Source organism: Caloenas nicobarica, chromosome 1 (assembly GCF_036013445.1).
Source record: "Caloenas nicobarica isolate bCalNic1 chromosome 1, bCalNic1.hap1, whole genome shotgun sequence".
NCBI classification, from domain to species: Eukaryota; Metazoa; Chordata; class Aves; order Columbiformes; family Columbidae; genus Caloenas; species Caloenas nicobarica.
This window is the reverse complement of record NC_088245.1, coordinates 52744859-52757512: the sequence shown is the minus strand read 5'-3', so window position 1 is coordinate 52757512 and position 12654 is coordinate 52744859. Positions and strand designations below refer to the sequence as shown.

The 12654-nt window shown below is 36.9% G+C and overlaps 1 protein-coding gene across 1 annotated transcript in view; it reads left to right on the top strand.

Annotated features, from left to right (window-relative positions):
- Positions 1-12654, top strand: part of TMTC2 (transmembrane O-mannosyltransferase targeting cadherins 2) — a 255769-nt gene that overhangs the window by 203465 nt on the left and 39650 nt on the right. Inside the window, exon 9 of the mRNA XM_065639501.1 lies at positions 6087-6168. Within this exon, the coding sequence (XP_065495573.1) occupies positions 6087-6168 (82 nt within the window). The remainder of the gene's footprint in view (positions 1-6086; positions 6169-12654) is intronic.

The following is a 12654-nucleotide window of genomic DNA, read 5'->3' as shown; positions in this document are numbered from 1 at the left end:
TAGAGGATTAAACTAAAGACATTGTATTTTATTGATCCTACCAAGGCTTATTTCTAGAAGTAATTTACTGGATTACACAAGCAGTATGCATAGACTTACTTGCATGTGAGGATCCTGGTCCAGTGAAATGACTGGGAAAGAGCATCAATCATGACCTCAGGGCCAAGGGTATGTGAGTGTGTCACATTGGACAATAATGAGGAAGTTGTATCACATTTGCTATGAGGTATATGGTGAATTATCATGGGTTAGTAGATACAGATTTATACTCTAATTTCCTCCAAAATAGTCCAATTCTTGCTCCAATACACTGAGATCAATATATATCAATTCTCTTGCTCTTGAAGCTCTTAGAGGGCTAAACCTCAAGAGGATCAGTCCTAGTAACAGTATCATTTCTCACCATGATCCATCTAAGAGAGAGGCAAACTTTGAAAAAGTAGCATCTTTTACAAGCCCACTGATATTAGCTGGGCAAAGAAGGATTTTCTGTGACTGTAAACTCCTCCTCCCACAACTGTTTTTCTAATGAAGTATATTGTACTTCTCATTACAAATCACTTCTCTTTACAAATGTTGCCTCGTGTGTGTTTTTTCTGGGCCAGATGTTAACGTTTAGAAGTCATTGCTTCTCCACCATGTTCAGTTGCTTTTATTTTATTATGATAAAAATGAGATGAAGAGCCAAGATTTATCTCTTTGCTGCACAGGAAGGGTAGAGACTGATGTGAATTTTGGACCTTTGATGTGAATAATGCAAGTCTCGTGTATTTCAGTGGGACTAGCATTTCACGCACAAATTATTGTGCAAGATACATTGTAATTCAGAGTGAAGAAGAAAGAGTTATAGAAATCACAGCAAAATGAGGCAGAAAGAAGAATCCATCCATTTAGATACTTAAATACTAGATATTAAAGTAATTTCTTAAGTGTTAATATTTATAGGAGGGATGGGGAGCTTGCATATGTCAGTGACCTCATCGTAAGATGCAGCTCTAGTTCCTGTTTCTCTAGTCCAACTAACTAAAAATTTCAAGACTTTATCACAAATTTACTCAGTAATACATAATTTAAATTGTGTTTAGCCCGTCCCCTGACAACTTTTGTAAGGCAAAAAGAACGGGTTATGAAACAGGTACACAGGTCTGCAAGAACTTGAATAAATGTGAAATGAAGTCACAAGTTTAGTTCAGACCTTTTTACTATCATTGCATGGTCTCTCTGTGACTTTAAAACATCCTAGAGAGGAAGAAGGAAATATGTAAAATAATCTTTTTTTTTCTATATTCAGTGTCTGCAATTTAATCAATCCTCCATTAAGAATTCGTATCATAATTCAATTCCTTTTATTAAAAATGTGAATGCTTGCCAAAAATAAATGAGCAGATGTGGGGAATGACAGTCAACGGCATTTGAGACACAAATTGAGTTGCTTATGCAATCACATTATTACTAGTTAAAGCTAGTAAAACTATATTGAAGAATGAAATCTCTGCTCTAGTGGTTAAGCTCTTGCATGCTTTGAAGAATGATGAATATTTACGAAATATAAAGTTGGTTTAAATTACAGAGACCACCTAATTTGTTGCACTACCTTACTGGTTGCCACTGTGTCATCATATTTTCCACAAGGGGGTTATTCAGAGCTGCTCAGCTGTATTAATCTTTTCCAGTTTTACTAGCATCGCAGGGTCTTTGGGCCTCCAGCAGCCTGAAGTACAACAGCTGCCTCAACATGAATTTGGCACAGTTACCCAGGAGAGTGAGGAGAAAATTGGGGTGGATATAGAAAACATTAATTTTGTCTCCATGTTTTTAGTATTTTAAGGATAAATACAGGGTCTTCTACTAATGCATCAATGGCCCTTAGCTAGCTCTCTTTTGTTTGTTGTGGTGATCGTAAGTCTTTTGTAGGAAAGCGTCAGTAGCAAGGCTGGATCCATTGTCCTGGTCTCTAGGGAAGAAACCAAACAAAAAACTCATTGCAGTAATCTTCTACAGAGAACTGGTCTTAAAAATCAAGCTCTCAAATTCATATTTAAGCACTTAACTATTTGTCTGCCAAAACTGCAAGCAACCAGCCATTCTGATTTGAAGTCTGCATGATGTGTGGGGAGTGGAGCATTTCGAAAAGCTGGACAACTGACATCCTAGGTTACAAAAGCCATGTGTCTGTTACATTCACTTTTTTTCCTTTTAAATTCTCTGGTTTTTTCTGGAAGGTGGGCAATTCATCTTCATTGGAGCACAAGAAAAAAAAATGACATTTTCTCTATTAATGGAAAACTGTTGAAAATTTGTCCTCGTCATAGGCATTACAACCAAGTCCAGGTCCAGTTAAAACAATATCAGCACAGTCTTCCAAATCAATTATTGAAGTGTCTTCATTATGTTTTTTTTCCTCTCAGCAATGAGATTGCCATTCATTGTTTTATGATCCTGCCCCTTTGGTCTCTGCACTGAAAAGCCATAAATATGCCATTGCATCTGTGCAGGGGATCTCCATTAGGGCTTGGACCACCCACTCATTTCTCCTGAGCAAACCAGTAGCTTTCAGATAGCACGTTTTCATTAGCTACTGACCTGGACTGGATGTGAACTGGTGACCAACAGGTGAAAAGTATTTTGTATCCCATTATTAATCCTCAGAGTCATCAAACCTTTCCATTAAAATCTTATGAATAACTTTTTTATCCTTCAAATAAGTCTGCTAGCATGCAGTTGTAAACTTTTTTTTTTCTTCGTAAAATTGCCAAAGCCTGTGGTTGTGCATATACAACTGCACACCCTGCTGCTAGAAACTGGGAGGTTTCCAGTGGCTCTCAATGCCTGTATTTTTATGGGTCAACACACGGAACGGTGAACATGCACACGAAATGCCCTCCTCCCCCAAATCAGTATTTTTCTGCTGTTGAAACAATTACGTGGATTTTCTTTAAAAGTTAGAATTTTATTCCCTTATGCCATTTAACACTAAACACATATGGTGGGGAAGGGACCATGACAGGGGTTGCTGTCTTAATCACACTGCACAGTGTGGATGATCTGTTTTGGTATAACAGACAAGGTGTTTATTGGAGAGTGGAAAAAGTTGCTAAATGCTAAATTTTAATTGTGAAATAGCCTGATTCTCTCAAGTGATTGGATTCTGTATCATTTGACGCAAAAATAAGGTGTATTAAATCTATGCCGAGGTATTGACATTTTAGTAGCAAACAGATGGCACCAAAGAGGACATTTTGGATGGAGTGATGCGAGGTTCCTCAGAATGCCATTCTGCAACAAAGTGCTTTCATTCTTTTATTTTTATTTTTGACAAATGTGGATATATGAAAATGATGGCCAACATGAACAAATGTAGCTATGCTGATCCCTTGTAGTCAGATCATTTTATGTCTTGGCTGATAACATGTAAGATTTTTCTCCTCTTTATCTGTTAATGAGTATTTGAGCCTGTTAATAGCACGGTCATTCCTTTGATGCTATGTATGCTGGCACCTGTCATCATTATGTGCTCCAGGTCTCCTGACTGGCCTGAACCTGAGTGCAATATGTCATTTGGAAAGTGCCAAAAACAGTAGAGCAGTCCTGTATTTTTGGTGATCCCAGTAAATGAAAATTATGTTTGAGAAATGTTTGTGGCCTTATCGTCACAGTTCTGTAGGCAGAAGCTACGTATTTTGTGACTGTATTCAATGAACTGTCCTTACATGTTCTAGAAATAGACACAGGTTGCAACCAGCTAAAACTAACGATGTTAGTCTGTTAAAAAATGCCATGATGCAAAATCTGTAGATGTTAATTTTGTCAGTATTAGGGATGCATATGCTTAGTGCCTGTCATTTTGAGGCCTCAAGGCTAGAATTACATATGTCACGGTAACTTTGCCAGACTAAGAATGCCAACCTTGGACTTAAATATGCAAAATTTAGTGTTTAATTATCACTCTCTCTTACCCCCCTGGTTGTTTTAATTGAAATAATTGTTTTATACTGGCCCAAATCTATGTTGTCTTTTCAACTGGAGATTATTTTTTTTCTTCACTTCTTGTTCTCAGCTATGGTTGTATGCTATTTAAAAGAAAAAAAAAAAAAGAAACTGCATTTAATCCGTAGATCTGCCTTTAAAGCAATAGTAGATGAGGAAAAAACAGTTTGGACTACATGTCCTTTTTTTTTTTTTGGGAGGGGGAGGGTTGTGGCCTTTTTGTTTATTTTTGTTGTTTGTTTGATTTGGGGTTTTGTGTGTGTTTATGTGTTGGGTTTTGTGTGTGTGGTTTTGTCGTTGTTTGGGATTTTTCATTTGCTTTTGTTTTGATTTGTTTTTAAAAAGAAAAAAAACAGGGAAGAGAGATGCTGTAGTATATGGTAGTGTAGTTGCACCATTTGGTTGAGAAGAGCTTTGCGCCACGTGGATATGGTTTTAAGGTATATGGGTTTACCAAAGAAAGTTTAGTAACTAATAAGGCTGAACTCTTACCTCCAATGAACATTCATTTTATGAAACTGGAATATTGTGTGATAACCCTGTTTGTATCTCTGCCAGAATGATCTCTTGGAAACATGTCCTCTGTGTTGGTTTTGATGGAACCTGGTCTTGATATAGTTCTTGATGTGCTGCACAACGTCTTTCTCTCTCTTTATTTTATTGTCTCTAAGGCCCTTGAGGGAAATACTGAGAATTTTGAGCAGCTGTAATCATGAACAGACCTCGTTATTATTCCTGTGTTAACTTGTGGGATACTGCAGGATGTATGCAGTGTCTGTTTCCAGACCACAAAACTTGAGAAAGCCTATATGCTTGTATCTGTGAAATACCAAGCAAGGCAACCTTGAGAAGTGCAGACCACAATGCCTTTCTTCCACGGTGGTTAAGTTTAACCGTTCTTTTTTTTCTGGAGACCTATTTTATAGCACAAACCGCAGCAACTAATTTCATGGGGATGAGGATAAACAGGTCACAGGTATCATACTGAATAGCTGATGATGATTTGTGTTTGAGTATCAGATTAGGCTAATCCAATATCGTCATTTTCTTCATGAAAAGAGTAGTGACCACTAATGGATCTGCTCTGGCACTTGTATAGCATAATGCAACTTTAGTTGCTTGGTCATTTCAGTGATAAGAAAATCTGTGGTTTAGAACATGTCTATTCTTTTTACCATAATTTCTGTCATGTGTTGGTTTTTTTTTTTTTTATTTCAGCTATGTTTTCTAGTTGACAGAATTGATTTCTGATGAGATATTTCTTCTCACATTAAAATCAAGAATATTTTCTATTTTTTTACTTCCCACATTAAAATATGAAATATTTTCTGTTTACATACTTCCATTTATTGTGACTTTACTGTTGGCTGTGTGTATAGTGTTATTTAGGACACAAGGAAATGGAATGAAGCTGCATCAGGGGAAGTTCAGATTGGACATTAAGATAAGGTGGTTGGCCACTGGAACAGAGTCCCCAGGGAAGAGGTCACAGCACCAACCCTGTCAGAGTTAATGGAGCATCTGGACAATGCTCTTAGTCATATGCTTTTAGTCTTAGTCCTGTGAGGAGCAGGGAGCTGGGCTCAATGATCCTTGTGGATCCCTTCCAACTTGAGATATTCTATGATTTCACAGAACCAAAACATGCTTTTTTCCTTTCCCCCCTCTTTTTTCTTTTTTCTTTTTTTTTTTCTTTTCCTTAGGAGCATGACTAAACCTCCCTCCACCTTCCTTTCTGATTTTAGCTTGGGTCTGTGTAACGCTTGTCCTGATGCCTGTCCAGAAAAGTAGTGTGGAGCTTGATGCACCCAAAACCCTTTATAATACTTTTTGCAATACATTTCTAGCACTTCCTTACTTCTTGGACATTGACGATGTTGGACAAATTTCTTCCTCAGTCTGGAGATCTGCAGCATAAAGGAGCTGACCACAAAACTTACTGTAACACTTAAACATTCATATTTACTTCGGTTAAGTCTAGTGATAATATTAGGTGTTTTTCTCTAGTGCCTGGAATTTGGAAATTTTAACTGTACATGATCGGTCCATAGTGACACACTGTTAAAGTAATTTTTCCCTCCTTTTTTCTGTCTTTTAAGGGACGCAAGAGTGAGGCGGAAAAGTACTTCCTGAAGGCTATTCAGCTGGATCCCACCAAAGGAAACTGCTACATGCATTATGGTACGTTTCAGATAGATAGGGTTTCCACACGTACTCCAGAATTGCTGTTAATCTCTCCAACTGATTAAGGATTTGAAAAGTGCTACTGGCAAAATACCTTCTTTAAAGGGAAAGAAACTAGTCTACCATGTATAACTTCATCTCTATTTCAATTTGTTAATCACTGCAGAGGGAGAGGTGAAGATTTTCATATTTCACATAGCTTTCCTCCTGTGAGGGGAATTTCAGTATTGCTGCCTCTCTGAACCCTCTTAAAGAAAAAAAGATGACTATTGCCATATGTCAAAGTTTCATGGCCTGGAATATTACTATTAACAGTTTTGGCCTAACTTCGCTGGCTACCAGTGGGTGGGCAACTAGCAGTTATACTTTAGTGTGCATGAGGTCTATTTATCAAATTGTCTGCTTCTTGTTGAAGATTTATGGGCCTTACATCTACCTCCTTCCCAGCATCTTCATGGCTTGAAATGGAAAAGTATTACAAAAGGTTTTGACAAGTTGACTATACCTTTGTCATACTAAGCCATGCATGTGCTTAAAGCACACAGTTAATGTGAAGGTATCTTTCTAACTTTGGGTTGTTTTTTGCTACATGAGCAAAAATTATTTCCAGATGTGATTAGTCCCAAGGAACCCAAAAATATTGAACTTTATGGATTAATTCTTACTGTATTTTAAAGCTGATAATATAATAGACAAATCTAAAAATGCAAGCTATGTAGTCCCAGTTGGAAAACATAGTAAGAAGTAATAAATTTCATCTTAGTTAAGGAAGAAGGTAGGGAACCACAGGCATACTATATGTATCTTCGTATATTGTTTTAATTTCCTCTTCTGATCCTAACTGGTAAATGTAAAATAAAGGAAAAGGAGTGGCCAAAAGGGAAATTTAATGTCACATAATAACCATAGTTTTACTTTCTGTGATTTCTTTGTCTGAACTGCTCACACGTTGTATTTCTGTTTGGTCCTATGCAGTGTAAAATTCTGCATGTTAGACTCACAGAACCAATGCATACGTTGCTACTTAGAACACACCATGGTATTTAAATGAATATAGCCTAGTGATGCATTATGGATCATTGCAGTTAGTGACCTTGTCTTCTATTTACGCCTCTACAGGTAAATCTGATAGGGATATTTAAGTACATAAGCATGTGTTATTTCAACTGGATATAAGTACAGTTGATATCTCAAGATAATGAGGAAAAGTTGCAGCAGATTGTTTCTTGAAATCCTACTGAAGCTCCTTCCAGCCTTTGTTATTAAGAAACCTATCCTTAGTTATTAGAAAATCTATTTGCATGCAAATTCAAAGGCAGGTCTCAACAGTCCATCACAGCAATTGAATTGTATATATTTTATTACAGGTCTAGACTTTTTTCTTTTTCTCTCTCACTCCTTCATCAACTTTCCTGCCTTTTCCTGCAGTATTCACTCTGTGTCATTTTCAAGTGGTCTATAAACTAAAAGCAGGGTTATTCAAGTCATCATTCATCTCTGATATCTTAGCATCTTCATTACCAGACTACAATATTAAAATAGTGCATTGCTTCCTGATTAAGATTGTTCCCTAAAAACTTCACCACGTTTTTCTTTTATTGTGTCATGCATACAAAAAGTAGTTTCTTTATCCTTGTGCAGAGGTCATTATTGCAACATAGGAGAGGTTCTGCTCTGCAGATTAGGAGTGAAAGGCAAAATTTATTCGGAGTTTGGAATACCAGCACAGTAAAATGTGATGCTGAAGGGCTGTAGACACAAGAAGGTTCTCTATACCAGCCACTAGGTTGCTGTCATGGAGTATTACACACAGAGAGCTCTGATGAATGCAGGTGAAACCTTTTCTTTTGATTTTATTACTTCTGATCACCTCACCAAATTCGGTGATGTTACTCCATGTTTATATCAAAGTAGCTATGAGAAAGATATGGTTTACCTGTGATTGGCTGATATGTCTATGTAGTGCAGGTGATCTCAACACCTTGTCACTTAGAGCACAGGACTTTGTAAAATTTGAAATAAATTATCCCTTCCTTCCTTCCTTCCTTCCTTCCTTCCTTCCTACCTTCCTTCCCTCCTTCCCTCCTTCCCTCCTTCCCTCCCTCTCTCCCTCTCTCCCTCCCTCCCTCCCTCCCTCCTTCCCTCCTTCCTTCCTTCCCTCCTTTCCCTTCTCCCTTTCCTTTCTTTCCCTTCTCCCTTTCCTTTCTTTCCCTTCTCCCTGCCTTCCTTTTCCCTTCCCCTTCTTTTATTTTTCCCTTTCCCTTTTCCCATCCACCTATTTCTTGTATTGGTCAGGAATCCGCAGTATATGTTACTAGGGACACTCCAAATATCACATAGGAGTCACTAGTGAACACTTTTAGCTTTATCTCTACATCTCAGTTTGTTTTAGCACGTTGTCACAGGTACAGTCCTTCTCCTATACGCCAGGTGTTAAACTATGGGGAAATACATCTGTATTTTGCATGTAAATCTCAGAGATTACTTTTTTTCTCAGCATGATGATGTTGGAACAGAGATTAAAATAGTTGGCATCAACCCTAAAAAAACACATACCTCATGGAACAGCCAAATGAAAGGAGTAGTCAGTTGGGACAAAACAGTGTGTTGATGGATTAGCAGGAATAAATGGACTGAAGATTTTCTTCCAAGTGCACATGCATGCACACGCTTATAAGTTTTGCTCCCAGGATGTGCAGATGTTCTTTGTGACTTCTAACCTTTTGGACTTTTTTGAAGCTATCGGTAAAAATTGTCAATATTCTGTATCTTTTAAGAGGCTTACATTTGTATTATAATGTGTGTTAATTCAGGCCTTGAGCCACAGCTATTCTTAGAAGATGTGATTTGGTGCAGGAGTCAGCTTATTTGGTCACATACAAGTTTGAAGAGAGGAGGACAGTTTCATGGTAGCTTCTTGGGATGATACCACCACAGCACATTTCTCTGATCAAACTAGTATTATGATTAGTTTTGTATAGGTGATTTGCTGGTTTTGCATTTCAGTGGATTTAGGTTTAAAGCAGTGTTTCGCAAACTTGTTATGTTTGGAGCTGTCTGAAGGGAGAACTAGTGGAAAAGCTGAAGAGATATAAGTCCCTGCATACTACAGACATGATGCCACTTCATTGGACATAAGGGGAAGTGGCTTTTGCTCTAGTGACCAGAGAGGGTCACTTCTCAGGCTGAAATGCAGGCAGCTGCTCACCTGTTCACTCTTTCCCCTTGTTTTGCCCTTCTTTTCCCCTTTTGCCCTTCTTTTCCCCTTTTCCCCTTTTGCCCTTCTTTTCCCTTTTTCCTTTCTCATATGCTAGTTATCTGAACATCTGAACTTTGTGCAGAACCATTGTCTTACAAATGTGTGGTCTCGATGGGTGATCTGATAAAAGCTACCCAGATACATGGTACACTACCAGAAACACATAACAGATGAGAGAAAATGCATATCAATCAAGAAGAGGAAAAAAAATGACATAGGAAAGAGTGCAGAAGTAGCATTTTCTTGTGCAGACGTGCAATTAAATTATCTGGAAGTGAAAATCTTATTTGTGGCACAACCTACATGTTCTTAAACTAAACCACGAGAGAATATTATTTCTGATACTAGATTTGAATGTTCCTGTAAAGTCTGAGACTTTTAATTGGATGTTTTTAATATACATTTTTTAAAGAAGATTTAAAGTGAACAGTTTTGGACTAAACTGAGTTGAACTTAATAAATGCTTATTTATTTTTGAATTTCTGTCTTTGTTCTCTCTGTGAAAGTTTTCTTCAAAATACGTTACGCACATCTACTCAGGATATTGGCAGTCAGGCATCCCACTTTACTTCAAACATTTAACTCAAGTATGCCATTTTGGATCCTGCAAAACCTCAATGGCTTCTGACATCAACAGATTGATGACATAATTGAAATTGTCTTCATTGACCATAGAGGAGACTCATTATAACCTAGTTGCCTTGATTAAATGCCTACGGTCAGGTGGGATGAATCCAAGCATCAATCTGAGAAACCACAGAGAGATACCTATGAGATAACCAAGTCCAAAGGAATTTTTGTATAAATATTTTAAGAACGTGTTTGCATCTAAAGAGTCAGTAAGTCAAACTTGTTAACAAATGTGCCAAACATAGGAATGTTCAGTTGCGTCAGACCAGTGCCATTATGGTCCAAAGATTATTTAGTTTTGGATACAGTATTGACCACCCACAAAGGAAGTAAAGATCTCCTATTTTGGTCTGCACTGAGCCTATCTCAGAAGAAGCTGAAGAAAGATTCTGTATAAAACATGCCAGTGTAGAGAGATGTGATTAATTTCAACTGGTGAAATACTTAAGTTCTCATCTGTCTGAAAAGAAAGAAAAATAAATTCTTAGGTATCTTTTAATTGAGATGGCTAGTAGGATGCAGTGTAGTTGAGGACTTAGAAGTTCTTGAACGCTTTCTGTACTAGCTTTCACTTAAAGAAACAAACAAGCAAAAAAAACCTCATAAATTTACAGTAAAATTTAAGTCATGCAAACATTTTACCTCTAAAACTGTCTTGTTTCCTTTATAATTTGCTGCTTAAAAACAAACCCAAAACCACTGCTAACGTAGGTTTAATTTTACGTATTTGCTAAAAATAGGTTTTACTACCGCGCCTCTTAAAGTTGATATAGTGGCCTCCCTCCAACATAATGAAAAAGAAGTGGGGAAAAAGAGAGAGAGAGAAAGAAGGAGTGAGGTTTCAAGATGTGTGTACAGTGGTCCCTCCTCCCTTACGTTTGTAATGGCTTAATTGGAATGGGGAAATCTAGAACCCAACAGGATGTTCAAATTAACTGTTTTATTAATTACCATTGAGACCTCATTTTAAAATAGTTTCCTTTGAATAATACATTTGTTCTAATAACTAAACTGTTTAATGATTCCTTTTTCATTATAGAAATGGATTATTCTCATTAGATTAATTATGCATTCACTTAATTAGGCAATTCACATTGATCATCTGCCTTTTTCAGTGCACTCCCAGTTACAGATATAAAATAAAATGAGAAACAAGCTGTCATATTAGGTAAAACTGAAGCACATTAGCTATAATTCTCATTGAAGGAAGAACAGATTAACATGTTCCCAAACATTCTTTTTTTTACATCATCTTTCACTTTTGAATTTGTGATCATTTAGGATTTGGGTTTTTTATAGATTTTCTCATTTTATCTGTTTTAGGCTGTTTTGGGTTTTTTTTACACAAGCTTAACTTGTTAACTGCTTTTTAAATTTTTTTCGCTTTCATCCTAAACCTTTCTAATCATTGTTTCAGCACAGAACTTTTAGCCCTTTTTGATGCCTAAATTTTCACCTGGGTCTGTGATCACTTTGTATATGTCTTGCCTCCAAAGATGACTGTTTTACCACTCCCAAGTCCCAGCCTTAAAATGGTTTGAAACTGCTGTGGTTTAAGCTTCAAAAGAAATTTCATTGAAATACGATAGCAGTGGATTTTCAAGGACCATGTTTTTCAGTCTTTAAGCCATACACTTACATATGTTAGCAAGTGTGAGAATTTACATATATTTACAGATGTGCATTCAGTTTTCTTCTTAGATGTGATGTATTTATAATATTTCTGTGTAGTTTTATTGTTCACAGTGCTGGAGCTTTTTGTCTTTGTTCTTCATTGCCTGAAGAGCAGCCTGGGATAGCTTTATTTTTCTCCTATATATTTAAGGAAAAGATCTTACAAAGAAAACAGTGTAATCATGAAAAATAAAATGTCAGATTTGTGTTGTTAAGAATGAGAAATATCAGCCATGACTTAGTAATGAAGTCTTACTCATTTCTTCAATGCAGTTTTATTCCTGTGGAAGAAATGTCACCCTAGTCCATAGGGAGTTCAGTTCTCATCTTTGTCAATGAAATAAATAAAACTGATTTCACAATCCATAATTTCAGTGAATGAATTGTCCATTCTGACTGGCAGGTTAGCTAAATGAAGTATATGCTGAATGATAAATAAAGCAGAGTGCGTGCATCTGCTCCATTGGGAACTCCAGATTCTACATGGTGATTATGTATTAAGAAATTAAATTCCGTGATGAGATGGGGTCAAAGCCAACCAGATGTAGTATGTCCATCACTAAGTCACTTTGCCAGCCTCCTCAATACACACTTAGGAGCTTTGCAGGAAATGAAAGGGTTTTTTGCTATTTTAAATCTTTTGGAAATACTAACATTAAATATAGAATGATTTTGTAGAGAAGTTATAAAAGTTTATACTACTCAAATAACACATGTTCATAGAACATACATGCTCTTTGGAGGAAGAGTCTCTCTGTCTTGAGCATACAGTGCCATCAAATTAGGATCCTGACTTTGGACTATGGCTTATACCTCCTCCTACAATATCAGTTAATTTAATTCCAGGAAGAGAGGATTCCTACACCCAAAACAGGAAGAGAGATGTAACCGACTTGCAGAAACACTTCATTAAACTTTCG